The sequence below is a fragment of the Apis florea genome, unplaced genomic scaffold (genome assembly GCF_048593485.1).
Source record: "Apis florea isolate Af1SG1 unplaced genomic scaffold, ASM4859348v1 contig_3391_pilon, whole genome shotgun sequence".
Classification (NCBI taxonomy): Eukaryota; Metazoa; Arthropoda; class Insecta; order Hymenoptera; family Apidae; genus Apis; species Apis florea.
This window is the reverse complement of record NW_028256754.1, coordinates 2,911,828-2,933,603: the sequence shown is the minus strand read 5'-3', so window position 1 is coordinate 2,933,603 and position 21,776 is coordinate 2,911,828. Positions and strand designations below refer to the sequence as shown.

Below are 21,776 nucleotides of genomic sequence, written 5' to 3'. Positions count from 1 at the left end.
TAGTTTTTAATATTTTATAACATTACTCAAAAGTAATTAAATAATAAAACAAAATCTTTATAATGTGAGTTAAACAACGATCTTTTAATTTCTTAAATAAAAATAAATAATTTTCATATCTGAAATCAATGTTATAGAAAAATATAGATTAAAAATTATTATTATTAATGATTATTAAATACAGAACGCGGAAAATCAAGTTTATTGTACAGAAAATTTCGAAGATTACAATGAAATATAATTTTAATTTCAATATTTTGAAATATAATTTTAATATTAATTTAATATTTTAAAATAAGATTTCTGATAATAGAAAATTTGAATATTTAAATAGAATACGTAGAATTGATTTTCAACCATAGAGATATATCTATAATATATCAACTTCAAACTAAAACACTTTTAGATTCGAAATTAATTTTGTTTTATTAACTCAGATCTATGAAGTTGAAAATTAATTATTTTGCACAAGTAGCAATCAATGATCAATTGAGAACGGATGCACCTTGAAGGATGCGGTATTGGATTGGTTTGTGGTGCGCATGCCGTACAATCTATAGCTAGGGGTTACGTTTCTACCCCCTAGACGAGTTAAACTCGCGTTTCGTGTGTCGAACGCACACAAACGGGCATTCCTTTAAATTCAAGTTCTCTTTCAAAAGCCTCATACGAGGTTATCAACGAGGACGACATATCCACGTTTCGATTCTTCCATCCTTCATGTGATACTATTTCGCTTGACAATCGGTTATTTTGCTTTCGTACAAGCAAGAAATAGTGAAAGTTATTGATTCACATTGTGAACTACGTTTCAATAATATTTCGTGCTCCTTTTTCCGCGGGTAAGTAAGAGCATCAAGTCGAAAGCGACCGAATTGCGAATCTGATTACAGCTGACATTTTCTCTTTCTATTTTTTCTATCTTCGTGTTATTGTTACTGTTGCACCTCGAATGACATGATAGCAGCATTGCAATTTTTGAGTTTTGCCCGTTTGTAAGAATTTTTATAATTATTTTTGTTATTATTACTTTTGTTTACTATTTCTTATTATTATATTAGTTTTTGATATAATGATAACTGATTTGAATTTTATATAATAATAATTGCATATTTGCTAATTTTTAAACGATAATTGAAGAATTTCGTGAATTTATTTTGTTTGAGAACCTGTTTTTAGATAATAGAATTTTGAATAATGTTTAGAATTGATAGAAATTTTTTTGATGTTTATTTTTTTTTACTTTTAGGAATAATAATTGTAGGAAGTTATTGAAAAAAAGATAAACAAAATGAAAGTGGGATTGTTGAAAACTTTCTTACATTATTTCAACCTGCAACAGGGTACAGTGTTGATAGCTGTATTTCAATTGGTAAATATAACTTATTATTTAATTATTATTATACTTAACTACATAATAATAACTACATAACAAATTGATTACAATTAATTACATTCTCTTTTTTAATGCAGTTTACATCCGGGTTTAGTATGATATTTTTCGTGCTAGCATTAGCACATGCGATGGGAATTCAAGAAATGGTGGTAAGAGATACAGAAGACGCTCTCGAAAGGGAAGCTTTAGAAGATATATCATCTAATCATTTAAATACCAGAAAAATGGATATGGCACATCATAATGCAACTGGTGCTTATAATCTTATAATGATTTCATATATATTACATTCTAATCTTGTTTCAAAACAAGATTTTTTCCAATTATATAGCTAACCTCTTCAAGAAATCTATTAAGATCATAAAAAAATAAAATTATTCAATAATATTTTTTTAATAATTAATTTAAAATATATTTTCAAACATTGAACCAAATAAGTAATATTAGAAAGCATTTGTTTGAGAAAAATAATATACAGTTATGAAACTATTATCAGTTATGAAACTATTATTTTCTTAAATCATGTTTGAATTAATAGAAAACTCATAAATTTCTTAAGAGGTCAATATATATATATATATATATATATATTTCTTCGGTTTGTATCTCCAATTTTTTATACTAAAGATTTATTACATGTTTTTAGAAACAGTTTATTCGATGTACTGTGGATTAGTGATCACAGTGATACATTTTATTTCCACTATTCTACTTTTGTACGGTGCGCTCACGGTAATTACATTTTATGTTGCCATATGTAAGAATAATTCCATGATAAAATAAGTTTTTTCTTCCCATAGAATAATCGTCACTTTATGACACCCTGGATGATGATCATGATGACAATAATATCAGCTTTGACAATTTCTTTGTTCTTGGTACAACAAGATTGTCCATTTATTGCTACGCTCGGTGGCAAAGCTGATATTTGTGAACGTAAGTTGATAAACAAATGAAAAAGACCAAAATTTAATCACAATTATCAAATATTAAATTATTAAGTTAGTGCACGAAACATAATAAAAAGTTTAACGATTTGGAAAAATGATAAATATAAGACAATAAGATGAAATTTCAAATTCATCTTATTTATTTTTTTTAAAGAACGATTGTTCTATTAACGTGATTGTTTCTATTTTTCTTGATTTCTTGTATCATTGTTGATGATAATTTTTAATCTTAATTCAATGAGATATTATTCCGACACATACATAAATTTCTTCAATGTTGAATTTATACTTTCAATTAACTTTATATTATATTTTCAACTTAATTCATATAAAAGTCAAGCGAAAAATTATTGATTAAAAACTACTTTTAATTAAATATCAACATACGTATATTATAATAAATTTTTTCTTCTTTAACAATATTAATTTATAATTAAAATAATTAAATATTAGACAAAACTTAAAACTACATATTTGCTTATTAACATTAAAAATATATTCTTGAACAATTTATATTAGAAATTTAGTTTAGATTTATATCATTTTTGAATATCATTTTTTTTCAGGTATAATTGTTCTCTTTCTCGTAATTACTAGTTCTTACGTATGGTTCGTCGTCTACAGTAGTTACAAAAGTCTCGAGACGAAGAAGGGATTGACTCACGTTCTTCACGATGTGAAGAAAAATCCCGTAGTTCCAGTCGTACAAAAATCGAAAGCCATTCAGGCAGACGCGAACAAACCGTTCGAAGTTTAAAGATACTATATTGGTAGCGATAGAAAATCGGATTTATAATGATTGTGAAAGAGCGCAATCGATGACAAAGAGCTCTTGTTATCGAGAGATATTCTTAAAATGACAGTGTTTTTTAAACAAATTTTAAAATCAGACGACAAGGCCTATGATTTAAATCTTGTCATCTAAAGTTTTATAACTTAGTCAAATATGAATATGTTTCACTTTTGACGAAAAAAGAGAAATTAAAAGGTTGAAATGGAGAACAAGAACACGCGACAAACTTATGTTAGAAAAAAAAAAACACTGTGCATATTACTTCTACACATAACACGACGAAGACATTTCATTTTACAAAAGCTCAAAAGAAGTTTGCAGTACAAAAAGCTTGCTTTCATATTATTATACATGTTACTTATTGTTCGTACGTTATTAATTGTTAACAAATTCGCGTTGTTTTTAGCGATATCTTAAACAATGCACAGAGAATAATTACAATTATTCTTAAAAAAACATGTAAATCTAAATTGCATATCGAAATGCGGCGACGCATATATCGTAATATAAATATATATATTTTTTATTTTTATCATTGTTATAACAAAACGTAAAATTCTTTTAATTATTAACGAGATATTAGGTTGAAAAGCTTAAATTTACGCAACATGCATTCTCTTTCTGTAAGACTGAATTATAATTATTAATGTTGCGTAAGTTTTTTTATCAAATTCCGCACAATATTCGAAAAGGATAGAAAATGAAATAGATCGCTTGCAACTGATCATATTATTTATATTTTATAAACAAATACAATGTTTCGTCTCATAATGCTTTTATTTTATATTAGATCCCAATTTCTTTATGATATTACAATCTTGTGACATTTTGGGGTAATATTTCAATAATGATAACTGAATGTAGTTATTTCTTGTGTATATGTATATTAAATGTATGAAACCATAAAAATAAAGATTATAAAAATTCGATTACGTTATATACGTCCCATTTTTCATTTGGCTAATTATCGAATAAAAAAATTTTAATTTCAATAATTAACCAAATTTCATGATATTACATTAATTTGTAACATTTATGACACGAAATACGGAATATGAAATATATTCAAGCATTTTTGTAACGATAAAAAAAAATAACAAATTTATAATTTTATAAAATAAATATAAAAAAATATCATGATTTAATCGCCAAGCATAATGCGCCATTAAAAATTGTTGGATTACTTTCAAAATGGTATTATTCGTATATTTGCATTAGCTTTAGCTAAAAATTATTTAATTTAAATGTACGAAAATTACTTTTTACATTGACACGTTAAGCAAAACTCTAAAATCGAGTTTCTTTTTTTTTTTTTTTTTTTGTAACATTTAAGAACTTATAGTTCCATAAGTAGACATCTCAATAATAGGCCCTCTAGAGTTTCTTAAAGTTTTTTTTTTTTTTGTTATGATCAATAGTTTTGCACAGTGCACATAACACCAACAAATAATAGTACTTTCCATTTGGTCCTCTACATATATGACTTCAAATAACAAACACAGTACTCACTTCCCATATAATTTATTTCATGTGAACTCATCCAAAGGACACTAAAAACAAAATATTAAAATTATTTATTTTTTAGTATATAAAATTTTTAAAAAAGTTTAAGAAATTTACCTCTTCTTTATTTTCCAATCACATTTTATCGTCCGTTAATTCGAGGAACTGTGCATAAAATTCTTTCGTACATTCGCCTTTATTGTTAAACACGAATTTATAATAACTACCATCTGCACATATTACTGCAATAAAAATACTGTTATGCCAAAAAACATTGTTAAGTATTCATATTGAGACATTATATTATAATACTCACCTATAATACTATTATTATCAGTTCCGAATGCACACATACATTGTGGACCACCCGGAACTTGAAATTTACAAAAGCTCCAGCTTGAACTAAAGTATTTTGGCAGGAAAGTGGCAGATGCTAAACTAGATTGACGATTTAATTTTTGATCTTCTACAGCAAAAACATGTACAGTTCCATGATCACTTGCCACACATAACCAAGTGGAATCATGATTAAAATTAATGCTACAATAATAGAGATCGTACTGTTTTATTTTATATTAGCAAATAATTGTTTTTAATGTTTTTATTTACCAATAAATGTTTGCATGATTAGCTCCCCTTCTTAATTCATTAATCATACTTCCAGTTTGTGTTTCAAATACCCTTATCAAAGTGCCCTTTTCTGAAGCTGTAGCTAGTCTAGTACCTTGTAAGTTTAAAGCAATACATGATAAAGGTGTTTCATGCGCTTCAATATTTAATGGTTGTTTTTCTGTATTAGCCAAATCAATTACTGTAACAGTAAAAAAAAGAAAGATATTTTATGTAATAAAGCTAGCTTTTTATTTAAAATTTTACCTTGAACATGTCCATTCTTTCTACCAGGAAAAGCAAGCAAGGAATTACTACTATTTGGACATAGAACACACAGACCTCTGGGATTTGGATTAGTCTCAAACACATGAAGTTGTTGTGGATTTCTTGTAAATGTATAAACTTTTATAACTCCTTCTAAAATTACTACTATCCTATCTCTCCTTAATTTAACACCTTTTACAGGAGCATTGAATTCTAAAGTAATTGCTGATCTTTTTTTAAGGTCATCCCATATCATAACTGAAATATATTATATGAAATAAATAATAAATAATCTATTGTATCTATATATATTATCTATAATATTTATCTTAAAGTAAAAAGAAAATATATTTTACCTTTATTTGTTGGATACATGGGTTTTGCTCCACTACCAACTAATGCTAAATAATTACACCTAAACAGCATTTCCACATAACCAAGACCTCCATCACTGAAATGACGTACCTTTTCCTTTAAAGGATCACAATTATATACTCTGAAACCATTTTCCATACCACAAACGAAACATCCTACAAGTGAAAAGATTACACAAACAATAAAGATATTGTTATCTATTTTTGCATTACATATATATAGATATCTTTTTTCTTTAGGATCATAATGTAGTATTTGAAACATACATGTTTCTTATTTAAGATATATATTAATGTAAACACATAGAAAACTAAGAAGATAAACCACTACAGTTGAATAATTATCATGTAACTCTTTATGAAATATCATATCATATGATATATAAATAAAAGAATATAAAAGAATGAATGAATTATAAAAATAAATTGTTTAATATTGTTTAATAATTTGAATAAAATATGTTTATATATCAATAGATTTACAAGCAATTTTTTTTAATTCATATTTATAAAGAAAAATAAATCAATATTCATAAATAAGATATAATTAAAAGATAATTTAAATAATAGTTAAAGTAAATTTAAATAATTAAAATAAAATGAAAGATATATAAATATTTTTAAAAAGTATATCTATAACAAATTTATTATTAAATTCGTTATGATCTTACAAGAATAAGGTTAAAAAAAAAAATGATTATAAGTTTTTTTATTTTAATTATTTTAAACAAATGGCGTCTGTTGAAAACATATTTTTTTATATTAAAACGATATCAATTACATAGAAAAAAAATCATAATAAATTTATGAAACAAGAATATTAGATATACAGGTTAGAAGTAAAAAAATAAATTTGACAGTACATGACCGGACTGTCAAATGTAGTACACTCGGTCACATACCTTGATCCTGATTGAAACCAGCATAAAGCAAGCCGTTACCGTGAGGATTCCCTGTAGTTAGGTTCATCGTAAATCACTTCTTTAATCGCAACATTCGCTCATATGATCATTTAGTCGCGGAATTCTATCACATCTTCGCCGGCAAGCACATGAGATACTTTTTGTAACTACGAAGTTCCGTCACCATCATAGAGTTTCTACGCATGCGTATTCTTCTGTATTAATCAGCTGATACTAAAACCGGATCGTAATTTGTAAGTACATATATGTAAAAAGTTTTATTTAAAACTGTTAAATCTTATAACTTTATTCAAAGCGCAATGTTTATTAATTGTTTTTTATAATAAATAATTGAATAATAAACAATTATTCAAAATAAGAAAATGATCAATCTATATGTATAAAAATTTGATACATGAAATTATTACTAAGTTAGGTTATATCATGAATTATTATTCAAGAATATTTTTAATAATAAGGAATTTACATACTTATTCTACATTATTTCGAGAAATACCACAAAATTTAAAAGGAAAGAAGCATAGTTCACAATTATGGCTTACAAGACAAATACAAGATCCTTATGTGGAATTGGCTAAACGAGAAAATTATAGATGTAGAAGTGCATATAAATTGTTAGAAATTAATGAAAGATTTAAGATATTGAAACCAGGAAAAATTGTAATTGATTGTGGAGCTGCTCCTGGTAGTTGGACTCAAGTTGCTGTTAAATTTACAAATGCAAATGCTAAACAAAAAAGTGCTATTGGAACTGTTTTAGGAATAGATAAACAACCAATTTATCCTATTGAAGGTGCAACTTTATTAAATGGTATGGATTTTACGGCTGCAACATCTCAAAATAAAATCTTGAACATTTTAAATGGTCGAAAAGTGAATGTATTTTTATCAGATATGGCACCAAATGCATCTGGTATAAGAGATTTAGATCATGAAAATATAATGCAACTTGTATATAGTGCTTTAAAATTTGCTTTACAAATTATTCATATAAATGGAATATTTGTTTGTAAACTATGGGATGGTAAGAAATCTTTACAATTGGAGAAAGATCTGACACGATTTTTCAAATATGTAAAAAATATAAGACCAAAAGCAACAAGAGATGAGTCTACTGAGAAATTTCTTATTGCTCGGGAATTCAAAGGGATAAAAAGTACATCCAGTAATGCAACGTAACATGCAATTTCTTTAACAATTAAGTTATGTACAATAAAAAATTACAATTACAACGTAACATGCAGTTCCTTTAACAATTAAGTTATGTACAATAAAAAATGTTTAATGAATTAAATGATTTGTAACATAATCGCTTATCATGCCTGGACAGGTTGTAAATAATAACAAAGCATGATATTTTGGCGCAAAACCAATATCGACTGATTTTTTTATACGTTCTTTCTGTTTTGCGATCTAAGAATACTTCCTACATGATACGACACGACAATGTATAATATACATCGATATATTTAGCTATAAATAATACAATAATATTTTTATACAGTTACAATTAATACACGTTAAGACGCTGATGACGCTTCTTAATTATGTAATGTATATACAATTTCTCTTAATAAAATTAATATGTACACGAATTAACATTCAAATACATGAGAAAAAGAGATTACACACCACATCGAAGCATATGTAGAGCAGTAAAAAGAATTACTGGCCGCGATGTCAGATTTAATAATTTTTTTTTTTAATTTCGTACGTGATATAACCACACGTATATATAATTTTATCTCATATAAAAATCTAAAGGATATATCAATAGATTTTGTTAATGACAATAATAATTTTTTCATTCCGTAATTGCATGCATTCTATCGCGTATTTTCGTATAAAAGAGTTATCGCAGAGTTGAACGTTATTCCAATAACATCGTAAAATTTAAAAACGATTTTGCTTCTCGCAAATTTGTTTCTTTTTCTGTGAGCTTTCTAACTTTTTTTTATTTTAAGAAAGCATTACAATTAATAATATTTTTGATTGATGAGGTAACTCCAACTTACGTATGCATATATATGTGCGCGAGATGAATGATTCTGAATGATAGATATATGATAGAAAACCAGATGAATTTTTAATTGAGAAAGAAAAATTATTCGGACAATGCATATCGATAGATTATTGACTTCCATTTATTCGATTTATTAAGATTATTCGAGAATTTTATTTAAAATATTATTCGAATAACGTCTAATTTTGTTTTGATCACGGATAGTATGTAGTATGTACTCTGATCATGGATGGTAGTATTTATGTATGCCTCATAAATCTCACAGGACGGTACAAGTGTACGGGAGTACTGTACACCGATAAATAGCGCTACATGGTCTTATTTGTAGATGCAAGACTTCTGATCAATAGGCATTCCTATTTTTATGATTGTACATATTCGGTCCATTCGAATAACCAATCAAATCCATATTTCTTTCATGGGATTTCTAACGAGGAACGCATAGTAGTTTGATCCTGGATGGTAATACTTCGATCGTAAATGGTAGTATTTTGGTCATTGCTCGTAGTGCTCTGATCGTGAATGGTAGTATTCTGATCATGGATGGTAGTATTTTGATCATAGATAGTAGTATTTTGATCGTGAATGGTAGTACTCTGGTCATGGGTATTAGTACTCTGATCATAGATGGCAGTACTTTGATCATAAACAGTAGTACTTTGATCATAAATGAAAATATTCTGATCATGAATTGTAGTACTCTGATCGTGAATTGTAGCACCCTGATCGTGAATTGTAGTATCCTGATTGTGAATTGTAGTACCCTGGTCATGGATTGTAGTATCCTGATCGTGGATTGTAGTATCCTGATCGTGGATTGTAATAGCCTGATCGTGGATTGTAGTACTTTGATCGTGGATTGTAGTACTCTGATCGTGGATAGTTGTACTCTGATCACGAATAGTAGTATTCTGATCTTCCTCTTCAAATAGTTCGTCGGGAGGTTCATTAATAGATTCGTCAGAAATGGTAGTATTCTCACGAGAAACATTGTCCTCGTTTTCCTGTTCTTCGTTGTTGTTCTTCGTCTGATAATACATAACCAGAGATTCCAACGGTTGCTCCTCTTCCTTTATCTCTTCCTCCATGTTTTCCATTATGTCTTCTTCTATTTTCTTTACTACCTGTAACGATCAAATTATATTTCAAATATTTTGAAGTATTATCTTTAAGATATAATATAAATAACAATGTAATAACAATGACGTTAATATAATTAACAATGAATGAAAGAAAAATTCTTAAAAGAATGAATATGTGAAAAAGTGGGAATCTGTGCTGTTAAATCCTATTTATATTCTCTAACTTACAGTTAGTAAATATACATGATGAAAGAGAATTCGTGAATAAAATATTACCTCTTCTTCTACTTTCTTCTCTTCTACATCCTTTTGGGGAAGAGCCACGATGACGTCCTTTTGGGAAGGAACCACGATTGGTCTGTTTATCGATTCTCTGGTCATGGAAAACAGAGGGATATTCAACTGCAACGGGCCGCTGGACTTTTTTTTATTACTGTTAAACGCCTCGGAGCTGCCATCTCGGTTCCCGTATCGATTGTTCAGCCGTTGAAGAAGGAAACCAAGGTGAGCCTCGTGATCGATGTTCACGATTTTCACGCACCTGCCCATCGTATCTGCACGATAACCGTCAGCACAGGGCGGTAAAGCTGGCAGCTCTGGCGCGATGAACACACTCTTCGGTGTGATCCGTTTGAGGAAACTGGCTGAATCCAAGCTGGAATGACCTCCTGTTTGATGATCTAGAAGGAGCCAAGCTTGCCAGGCTAGATCGCTTGGCGAGCCAAGATTCTGTGACCTCGATTCGCCGGAATTTGATAACGTGGACGACGACGACGATGATGATGAAGATGATGAGTCTGTTAACCTTTTCGTCGACATTGGTTCGCTATACCTAATGAGGCCGGACAAAATGACGATGGCAAGCAGCATCCTCCAACAAGGATGCCTTTGACGATAGTCTATAACGAGCATGTTCGTTTTAGTTGACAAGGTTTCTTGCCGGATTCGTTCGAGGTATCTTGAAGATTCTCGTCTGAAACCTGCTCGTCACCTTCCCCTCGAACCTTGACACACCGGAATCGTCTGAAAATGAAAAGATTATATAAGTATAACCGACAATTAACTGACGGATTGCCTACATATTCTATGAATGTAGATATAAAAAGAAAGATAAAAAGATGGGAATAAAATCATAAGATTACATTATTAAATTTTCGCAAAGATATAAATATGTATATTAAAATATAATCATATATTTAAGCCTAACATTATCATTCTATAATCAATGCGATATAAAATACATATTTTAAAAGAAAAAAAAGATTTTATATAAAAAATGTAAGATTATAATATAGAATAATATAAGATTAATAATATTAATTATTGACAATAATAACTAATAATATTAATAAATTAAAGGGTAAATTTCTTTTTACAAATAGATTCTAATAATTTGAATTTTGTAAAATTTCATTAATAATATTATAAATTATACATTATTAACGTGTACATTATTAATATTATAAGTAGAAAATAAGGATCTAGTTAAAAGAAAAGCGTAAAATTTTATAAAAATTTATTAAAAAAATTAGAATCGAGGAAGGATATACGTAGTACATAGATATGTAAATAGATATGTCACAAAGTTTGCATTCAGTTTTAGTTGTTAAAGCTTTCACTCGAGTATTGAATCATCTCCAGCCGGTACGTTAGCCTACTTTTCAACTTTAATAGATGCCACTTGCTTAGATGGCATTTATACATTCCAGAAATTTATTTAATAAATTAGTTTTGCTCGAAATTCCAACAAATAATGCTTAATTAATACCAAATTTTATTCTGCGTAAAGATAAATATTAGAATTAAAAAAAAAAAAAAAAACAGATTCTATTTTAATTCTATTTCATTTCTAAATTAAATTAAATCACATGAAGATTCTTGAATTATTTAAAAATTTTTGATATAGAAAAAGATAAATTACAATCTAATTTAATCCTTAATTTTAATTCATGTTTCAAGGAAAATTTAAAAATTTGCTATAATAATTCTACTTTTATAATATATTACATACAATGGTAAATCATAAATTATAAAACAAAATTTCTGTAAAATGAAGAAATAAAAATTTTAGAAAGTTTCTCAATTGTTTATTTCTTTATAATTGGATCTCAATAATTATACTCTGTATACCGTTTCGTTTGTGATCAAAATATTATACAACTTTTGTTCCATTTTCAAAATCAAGAGTAAGGATCGAGATCGGTTCCATTTTCAGCACAAAAGGATAATTCCATCAGTTATTTGTACACGATGACTGGATGAATCGATGACTCGTCAGTTTTAAAAGGTATTGCCTACAGCGATCTTCGTCTGTGCTCATATATACGTATGTATGTATATGAGATAGAAACTGCACGCGCTTCGAACGGGGAAAAGTGAATGCACGCCGATCTGTTTTTACCGTTATGCAGCCACGCCACGATTATGTCTACGCCATGAATAGGCCGTACAAACACGAGATTCGGATTCAGGAACGTGTCAGGCATCCTCGAGGAGTGAACAGAAGAAGGAACGTGGGATGGCGCCAATAGATTTCGTGACCGAAATGAAACTTCACCAAGAATGATCGATGAATTTTTTATCCTTTTCCTTGAAGCCTGAAAGCTTTTTTGTATGCACTTTGATTTTTTTTTTTTTTTTTTGAGATGGATAGGCAATACGGAATTATTGTAAGTTATGTCATTTTGGAACAAAAATTTCCTAACAATTTTACAATTATACAATATAACAATTTTGTTCTCGTTATTGTATTGAATGAAACTATTTGTCTTATGATTAAGATAATATTTATGTTTTTAGATTGTTCGATTTATTAAGTTTCATTTGTAATATTGTGCTAGAAAAAAAGATTAAGATTAAAATTAAGATATTTTGATTTAAGAATATATATAGTATATTTTGATTTATATTTTAATTTTACTTTATCAAATTATAAAAGTTAATTATAAAACATTTTGCTTTCAAGTATCAATAATATAATAATCGAAAAAACTATAAAAAAGATCGTAATCATACTGATTTTATAGAAACTTCTTTTGTGCAAATATTTAATATGATCTTTATTAGTTTCTAACTAGCCTTTTGATTCTCATGTCGATATCTTGTATGATATCCTTGATCTTTAAAGATATGACAATGTCATATTGAATGCATTATTTGTCTTGTAATATCAATTAATTGTATGTTGATACGCAGATAAAATGTACAAAATATTTCTAAAGAATGAAAAATATAATAGACAATCGATGATGAAAAACAGTTCTTGAATTATAATTTTTTCGATATACGTTCTCTTCTTGTACGACCTTTCTGAATAATGAAAGTTGCATTGAAACTGAGGTGTTGAGGCGTTACAACAAAATCAAATCAAAGGTCGGATTATGCAAGGAACCTACATTTTCTCTTGTAATCCATGAATACGGTGATTTCATTGCGTGATCTTCGAGGTTGTGGTTTAATGTTTATGCAACGAAAATATTCATTATCTGTTCTAATTTTTACTTTTTTTTTTTTTTTTGATTTTCTAAATCACGATAAGATTTATCTTATAATATTTTTTTTCATTAATAGCATTGATTTAATGAATATTATAAATTATATAATATTCTTTTACGATTAATTTTTTCAAGATGGGTATATTCTTCGAAAGAAGAAATAAAAAATTACATTTCATTCTTAACACTATGAAAAAAGAAACAGTTTAATGATCGTAAACAAAAATAAAAAAGTTATAAAATTTTCTGAATATCTCAGAATGTAGATCTGTTTTCACTTTCTCATTTTCAAGTACTACTGTTTTAATTATCTTCAGAGAAGTATATCATCGATCAAGAATTAAAGGTTGCTTTTAAAAAGAATCCAATAGAAAGAAAAAAGTATACAGTCACACTTTCCCTAAATTTCTTTCACCTTGTCTTCCCGAACAAAAAGATCTATCCGCCCATCCTCGACCTTAATTTCTGTTCTCAAATTACATTAATTCCGTCCCTAATCAGAGATTTGAGACTTTCACGACTTGATATCATACAATTATCAACATTGTGGCTTCCGGCTATATATCATTTATGGAATATTCTGAAATATTTTAAGATATTTTGAATTATTTTAGGATATTTTAAAATATTTTTCTTTTAAATAGTTTTTATCTTATATTTGAAATATTTTTATATTTTCTAAAGACATTTTTCCATATTTCGAACGAAATTTTAATAATTTTGTTGGCTCTCTACTATAATTCAAATTCAAACTGACATAGATAATATACAAATATCAGAGAAACGTGAAAGACTAAGAAGAACGAAATGCTTCCAACATGAAACATCGATAATAATCGTTATTGTAATGACTCCTGACTATATCGTACAAGTAGAGTCGATGATAGGGCGAACTGGAAAGTGCTTAAGAATTTCTTTGTTTGAAGATACCGGCAAAAATGTTCCACATTCTTGTACATGATTATCTAAAGATGCGTGTGAACGAACTATGTGTCTCTATTAAGGGCTATTAAGGGAGTGCGCTAAGTGCGCTATAATAATGGAAATTTTCTCTATTTAGTCCTAATCATACCACCATCTAAGTTCGGTATTTTCAATAAGAAAATGTTTTCTTTCAAATTTTTTTCGATAAGAAATTATTTAATTTTTATTTACAATTTATAGTAAATTGATTAATTTATTTTCTTTTTTAAAATGATTACTTCATTATATGATAAAATACGTAATATGAAGCTTATAAATTTATATACTTTGTTTCTTTTCTTGTATCAGGAAAATTTATTTCAAAGCAAAATAAATAAACAATTCTGTTCCTTAAACGTGGCGTACTTCGAGAATAAATTTCAGTTTGCAAAACTGCATGTAGTCTCTCTTTATTTAATAAATAAACTTGATTAAATAAACTGTCTTATATTTAAAATAAACAAAAATTTGGCAAATTTTTAATCATTCGCAAATTGTATTATGTTCTCGAATAGTTTTCCTTTTTTTATTTATATTATAGAATATATATATATAAAAGTATGACAAAATAAAATATAATTCTTCTGCTTTTGCTAATGTTTGATTTCAATAGAAATATAATTTCGAAATAATATTTCCATCTGGATTAATAAGAAGATATGATCTTTTAGATAAAACAATCTTTTAAAGAGGAAATTTCTTTCTATTTCATTTTATATTTAAAAATAAATAAAATTGAACTAACGAAATGTTTTTTATCGTTATCTTTTTTATTGATCATGAATTTTTGGGACAAGATGGTACGAATCATAAGAAAACGAAAATAACGTTGTAAATTATGCGAATTTGCGTTCGATTTCCGTGTAATCAAACAAATCAATCCGATGATATTGTTCCAGACGATTACTATCATACGGTTTACTCACGTGATTTATATATTTTGCAAGAAAGTCGTGTGACCTACACGTGTTCGATGAAATATTTACTCCTGAAGAAAGAAAGAAAACTATTTTTTTAAAAATAAAAAGATTTTGATTTCAATGAAATAATTATACTATTTACGCTTATTTAAATAGTTTATCACTTATTTATATAGCTTCAATTTGCGCATTTTCAATTTTTAAATTATTCTTTACAAAATAATGAATAGATATTTATATAATCTCAAAACAGAGAAACAAAAAAGTTTTAAAAATAAATTTTTACGCATTATGAATAAACCGAATATTTTATTCAACATGAAATTATAAAATTGCAATAATCGTTTCTATAATAGAAGTTAAAATTTATTGCTTGTTAATGAAATGATATTAATAATCTCTTCTTTGTGTGAAATAAATTATTTAATTTTAAATATATTACATATAATATATTATGATATAATTTTTAATAAAAAAATATAAATCTCTTTTTGTGTGAAATAAATTATTTAATTTTAAATATATTACATATAATATATTATGATATAATTTTTAATAAAAAAATATAAATCATAATTTGCTAATAATTATGAGAATATGCATAAATTATGAAAAAGTTCACGTACATATATTATTATCAATTGATTAGAATTTTCAAATATTTATGATCGATAGTATATACATCAAATCCACATTTCAAAAATCTTCTATTTGTATAATCAGAAAAATAACTCTTTTCTTATTTTTTTGATGAACAAAGCAGGATAAATGCATTTTCCAATACGCTTTGCGATCAGAAGAAGACAATTTTGCGCGATCTTTTAGTTAGTTAGTGGAACCCCTGCGACTCATGAAAATAGCAAAGTACTATAAATAAAGAGAAACCGGCCTAATAGCCACAAGCACAACGATCTGATCGTAACGGGAAAAAAACCAGACATCGATCTTGTTTTTTTTCTTTTCAAACAAAACTTCAGATTCATCAATCTGTGTCTTTCAATTCCATGCTACAAAATATTTAACCGATTCTTTTTTCGCGTTTTTTCTTTTTATCTATTTATTTTTTTTATTTTTGTTACGACAACATAGTTCTATTATGATTAATTTAATACTTATGCAAATATTTCTTTCGAATTGCGTTAAGATTTGATCTTTATTATTGTGTTATACAATGTGTTCAATACAAAATACGAATCCTTATTACACATAGTACACAAACAAATTATACAAATTATTTTTTAACTATTTCAACAAACCATTCTCTTGTATTTACACAAAATTAAAATATTTTAATATAATTATATATATTGAAATAAATAAATTCTAAAAATCCTTTCAAATATTCATAAAAATAATTTGAAATAAAAATAATCGCGGATAACTTTTGAGATCCATCAAATTTTTTTTAACTTTATCAATTTCCCAATGATTCATTTTTATATTCATAAAATATTTAAAACACGAAAAACTAAAGTAATAAGTAAGCCATTTGTCTTTATTACCGCCCATAGTTTTATTCAACTTATCTTATCACAATAATAAAGGAAATCGTTTACTCGGATTTCGCAATTCAAAATAGAAAAAGGTCATCACTGATTTACCTCCCACGAATTTCGAGTTAATTGATGAATCAACATTAACGTTAACCTAAAATTTTACTTATCAATGTCTCGACAATGTTTCGAGAAAGAACTACTATAAATCGTGGATCATCTGGTCAATTAAATGATTAGAGATGATAATATTGATTAATAAAATTCAGAAAATTAATGAAAATTAGATAAATTTTAATCTACCGATCAATTTCCACGCATTCCGAGAATTAACCATACGCATACGATTCGGATCTTTTATCCTACATGTATCGGTCAATGTGCAAAATGAACCATTTATAATTCAACCGGAGAACCAGTTCGCTTCGAACAAACCATGTTTCTCAATTACCAACGTTATTCCTCAGCGATCACAGTTTACGCTACGCTGCATCAAATCCCCGAGAGATCGCAGCTTCCGTTACGTAATCGACCGGCAGAAATTTCTATTGGACGCTCGTTCGGTAATCGCGTGCACTTTCTACCCGATGAATTTGAGCGAGCGCTCTCTCTCCCCTCGGTCGATAACCGGTAGCAGTTTCTTCGGTGATCTCACGAGATCCATTGCTATGTATGTATTAGGAGGGTGCGTTTGTCAATGGCTTAAGCATGCACTTATTAAGTACGTAGGCTTGTAAGTAGCGTACAATCGTCTTGATATCGAAAGTTCTCTTCACGCGAGATAACAGCATCACTACTCCAAACAGCTATTCTTTGAATCCTGCGATTGACAATACAACGAGTACCGATAACGTTATCGTCGTGCGCTCGTTTGCACTTGCAAACCGGCTCGACACATTGCCGAACGAATTCTCCGTTTTATTCGCTCCGTCTAGCATGCATCGTGATAACAGCCATTGATTCTGAATTACATATTAGGGAAATTCACTGAATCTGAGTTTTTAAATGAAACGAAAGTCAGTCCATTTCTTTTTTTTTATTAAAATCAATGGATGAAATTATAATATATCAAATTTCGAATTGAAGTTATCGACTGTTTCTTTTTTTAATGTAGAATTAAGCGATTTAAAATTAAAAAAATTTTTTTTTTTTTGTAATATAAAATCGTAAGTTAAAATCATTTGGAAAGAAACTGTATATATGTTATTTATATATGTAGTTTAGTTAATACGATTATTTTATATAATTTAACCTATTTTCGATTTTCGATTTTTTTTACAAATGTATAATCGTTTTATGTATATACATTATATATGAATTATGAATTTATCTTTATATCTAAACTATTGTTATATTATTACATATATAAGAGAAAGTTTATTCAATAATTAATCACAATAAAAATTATTACAGCATTAAGAATAGAATGTAATAATGTTTAGATTGTTCAAAAATGAACAGAATGTGAATTTATGGAACTATGTTAATATTTGTTTCTCAAACAAACGATTTATGAATGGAACTGAATCATTTTGGTCTTCTTTCGAGAATATTTTCTTCTAATTATTATATTTAATTCAAATTTTATTATATTAAAATTTAATTTTAAAAAAAATAAATAATTTAAAAAATACCAAAAAATTGAAATAAAAATTTAGAAAATCAAAATTTATTTGAAAGTTTATATTATAATTATTATTATATAAGAAATTTTAACGATTAATATAGTTATTAGTCAAATTTTAAATTAATACAAATTTATTTAGCAATTAATTACAGAATATTTCGTTCGATCAAAAACATTGTTCTAATTTCTTACATACAACATCAGCTTTTTGTTATGTAAATTTTCTTTACAGCTCGTTAAATCATTATAATTGGAAACATGTATGTTAAACATATCGATTGGCGAAATTACCAACAACTTAATTAACAATAAATGATTATTCAAATTTGATGATGCATAAGTTTACCGACTCATTTGTTAAACCATTTTATAAATTATACCGTCACAACAATGAAATATATTAAAAATTACACATTAAAAAGAAATTTTTTTGTACATTTCAATATATTATTATTATATAACAAATAAAGAAAAAAATCTATATTATTAAAAGTTTTTAGAATATTTATTATATTTATTTGAAAAAAAATTAATAAAAATGATTAAAAATTAAAGAATATTAATTTTAAATTAAAAAATGCTTGATATATTAACAATTTTAGTTAAAAATTGATCAATATTTGTATATTCAAATTTCATTAGAAAAAAATCCTAATATCTTTCAACGAAACATCCTTTTCGATTACATATTTCGTTGAAATAAATTAACAAAAAGCAGCCCCATACGAATTTTGCTTCGCGCGTGTTTAAAAAACGTAAGAAACATCGAAATCTATTCGCTTTAAGCTTCTCTCTGTAATTCGTACATATTAATATTTACAGAAAATAGAGTGTATTTGTTTTATGCTCGGCCGTGGAATCGATGGAGCTAACATTTACGTGCTGCGGAATTTAGATGCGTTAATCATCGTCGAATAACAATCGAGCGCGATCCCCGGAGAATTCAACAAATTCACCGAAATTTCCAGTAGTCGACGGAAAATTTCGGAGTGTTCCCAGAGCGTCCATTTTGCTGTTTGAACAAACACGAGGGTAGAAGCGTATAAAATATGCACGAGAAGAGCGTACGCTACCGGCAAAGGGAAAAAGTGTTTTTACACGTGGTTCTGTGTCTTTTTTTTTTTTTTTTTTTGCATTGCGTATTATTATCCATTATAATTATTATTTTTTTCATCAATTGAAATTTCTATTAATAATTCACGTGTTTTACTTTAAAAATTCGATATCTTGAAAAGTGTTTAATTAAATAATGATCAAATTTTCGCTTTTAATCATTAGTTTCTTAAATTAAATTGCGAAGATCGTAAAGCATGTACGATAATGTTTTAAAGATATGTTGCATATACGTTCATAAGAATCGATATTAGTAGGGAAGGACTGCAAGAGGGTTAAACGGCCTCGAGATGAGCAATGCAGACGGTGTCTTCGTGAACTTTCGTTCCTCCCGAGGCCAACGTGTCGTGCTTCTCGAATCTACAATGATTCATGACAGTCTGACCTCTCTTTAAATAACTTTTTACCACGAAATCTTCGAAAGGACAAGCGGTTTCAATGAATTCTAACCCTGGGACTTCTGTGTACAGATTGCGAAACTTGAATTGTCATTGATCTCGCAGATTCGTATATAATGATCTTTTCTTATGCTCTTTTTTTATCTATTAAATAATTTTAAGCGAAGTGAATGTTAAATCGTAAGTTTATAATTATCTTTAATATTCATAAGATAGTGAAATTCTTTATTACTGTTACTGGCTATTAACTTTTTTTTTTTAATTTAGTTGTGTCATTAATGATATTAGAATTAAAAAAAAAAAAAAAAAAAAAGAAATCATAAAATTTTTTAACACATCAATTGATTTTTTTTGCGAATAAATGGGTAATTTTAAGCAATACATTAGCTTCAAGTATCGTCAACCTGTTCTCACTAAAATTCGATAATAGCTTTCAACAACAAGTAAAATCCATTAGTGACATTGGGATTACAATCGGTAGTAAAATTTTCAATAAATTTTTTTAACTATTTTTTATACCTGTTCATTCGATTATTTAATTAAATATAAAGACGATTTCTATGACATTCATTGGCGATATTTTATTGTTTTAGATTTATCAGAAAAATAATTTTCAATATTTTCATATCAAATCATATATTCACAGTTGATGGATAAATACGATTTATTCTTAGACAGTGTTATAAAATTACAAGACTATAGAGCTACGCTAGATTCCAATCTTTCCTCAAGATCAACAGTAAATTGTACACAACGTTACTCTAATTACACCTGATATTAATCTTTGTGATTTACATAATGCGAACCGTTTCGAAACAATTCTAAATAGTACATCGACCATATACATCGATCCAAGGAGGCTGAGAAATATTTATGGTTGTATTCAGATTCAAAAGATTCAAAAATCTTAGAAAAATCTTATAGTTGAATTAAAAATGATTAAAATAATTCTCTTTAAAAAAAGAGAGAGAAATTTGCAATGTATTTGAGTTAATAATATGCAATAGAAATAATAATATCTGGTATCTTAATAAAAAAAGAATAAAATTGATGTTTGAAAGTAGGTAAACTTATCAAATTCTTGTTCTCGCCTTAATTGCAAAATCTTGCGACTTTCTATTTTATAATCCCAGTAAATTATCAGTCGCAAATGTTAATTTATCTATCATACTTGAATATTAGATAAGAAAAGTTAAGAATATTGATTATATATATATGAAAAATTTACGTATAATTTTTTCCAAAAACTTAATTACAATAGAACAAAAATATTTAAGATAAAATTATTTATAATTTATAAATTATAAACTTATTAATCCATTAATGCTTATTATAAATAAGCAACTAACCTATTACATATATAATTTATTAATGGTAAACATTAATTTTAAGATTCCAAATATTTCTTTCATAACAATAATAAATTATAAGATTTTGTAATAAAAGTGTACGCATATAAATTGAAAAAACAATATATACGTTAAGAAGTTAGGATCTCCAATTTTACAATTAAATGAATTCATAATTTCGTAATCTCACATAAAATAAAAAAATACATTTCTAAAAGTATTATTTCAAGAAGTATCTTAAAATTTTTAAATAGGAATGTACATGTATAACTCGAAGAAAAGAATGTAAGCGTTAAGAGATTACGTATGATTTTGCTTAATCCTACGATTAAACGAACACCACTTCACGACTTCATCTTACTTGAAATAGCAAAGTGCATATTGTATTAAATATTACTTAGAGCTAAGATATTTAATCGTAACGCCTATGTATAGATCTAAGAAAAAAATTAATGCGTTAAAAGATTAAGGTGTACAATCTTGTTCAATCCCTACAATT

General features: G+C 27.1%; 4 protein-coding genes and 1 long non-coding RNA gene across 5 annotated transcripts; 3 read left to right on the top strand and 2 right to left on the bottom strand.

Annotated features, from left to right (window-relative positions):
• Nucleotides 1–475: 475 nt before the first annotated feature.
• LOC100867105 (uncharacterized) lies at nt 476–4,076 on the top strand. Its single transcript, XM_031919581.2, has 6 exons — nt 476–842; nt 1,250–1,372; nt 1,474–1,648; nt 2,043–2,128; nt 2,197–2,332; nt 2,913–4,076. Exons 2-6 carry the CDS (start codon nt 1,292–1,294, stop codon nt 3,101–3,103), a joined length of 669 nt encoding a protein of 222 aa, XP_031775441.1. The 5' UTR covers nt 476–842; nt 1,250–1,291; the 3' UTR covers nt 3,104–4,076.
• On the bottom strand, nt 3,854–7,030 carry LOC100866864 (WD repeat domain phosphoinositide-interacting protein 3). Its single transcript, XM_003698053.3, has 7 exons — nt 6,795–7,030; nt 5,875–6,048; nt 5,519–5,776; nt 5,252–5,453; nt 4,959–5,182; nt 4,760–4,884; nt 3,854–4,689 (listed from the first exon to the last, which is right to left on the bottom strand). Exons 1-6 carry the CDS (start codon nt 6,859–6,861, stop codon nt 4,778–4,780), a joined length of 1,032 nt encoding a protein of 343 aa, XP_003698101.1. The 5' UTR covers nt 6,862–7,030; the 3' UTR covers nt 3,854–4,689; nt 4,760–4,777.
• Nucleotides 7,012–8,109, top strand: Mrm2 (Mitochondrial rRNA methyltransferase 2). The gene has a single exon (XM_086912542.1). It carries the CDS (start codon nt 7,191–7,193, stop codon nt 7,992–7,994), a length of 804 nt encoding a protein of 267 aa, XP_086768668.1. The 5' UTR covers nt 7,012–7,190; the 3' UTR covers nt 7,995–8,109.
• LOC100867944 (uncharacterized) lies at nt 7,982–10,832 on the bottom strand. Its single transcript, XM_003698061.4, has 2 exons — nt 10,197–10,832; nt 7,982–9,962 (listed from the first exon to the last, which is right to left on the bottom strand). The coding sequence occupies exons 1-2, from the start codon at nt 10,830–10,832 to the stop codon at nt 9,255–9,257; spliced, it is 1,344 nt and encodes a 447-aa protein (XP_003698109.2). The 3' UTR covers nt 7,982–9,254.
• LOC147656964 (uncharacterized) lies at nt 10,312–11,273 on the top strand. The gene is made up of 2 exons (XR_015293402.1): nt 10,312–10,424; nt 10,605–11,273. It is a non-coding gene; the product is annotated as an uncharacterized LOC147656964 (long non-coding RNA).
• The last annotated feature ends 10,503 nt before the right edge of the window (nt 11,274–21,776 follow it).

Bases quoted from the DNA above. Each gene is read 5' to 3' on its own strand.
- LOC100867944 (XM_003698061.4), bottom strand. From the start codon at position 10,832: ATGCTCGTTATAGACTATCGTCAAAGGCATCCTTGTTGGAGGATGCTG. The intron at 9,963-10,196 runs GTAATATTTTAT...TGATCGTTACAG, and splicing joins AGAAGAAAGTAGAAGAAGAG to GTAGTAAAGAAAATAGAAGA.
- LOC100867105 (XM_031919581.2), top strand. From the start codon at position 1,292: ATGAAAGTGGGATTGTTGAAAACTTTCTTACATTATTTCAACCTGCAA. The intron at 1,373-1,473 runs GTAAATATAACT...TTTTTAATGCAG, and splicing joins TGATAGCTGTATTTCAATTG to TTTACATCCGGGTTTAGTAT. The intron at 2,129-2,196 runs GTAATTACATTT...TTCTTCCCATAG, and splicing joins TTTTGTACGGTGCGCTCACG to AATAATCGTCACTTTATGAC.
- LOC100866864 (XM_003698053.3), bottom strand. From the start codon at position 6,861: ATGAACCTAACTACAGGGAATCCTCACGGTAACGGCTTGCTTTATGCT. The intron at 6,049-6,794 runs GTATGTGACCGA...TTTCACTTGTAG, and splicing joins TGGTTTCAATCAGGATCAAG to GATGTTTCGTTTGTGGTATG. The intron at 5,183-5,251 runs GTAAATAAAAAC...CTATTATTGTAG, and splicing joins AATCATGCAAACATTTATTG to CATTAATTTTAATCATGATT.
- Mrm2 (XM_086912542.1), top strand. From the start codon at position 7,191: ATGTATAAAAATTTGATACATGAAATTATTACTAAGTTAGGTTATATC.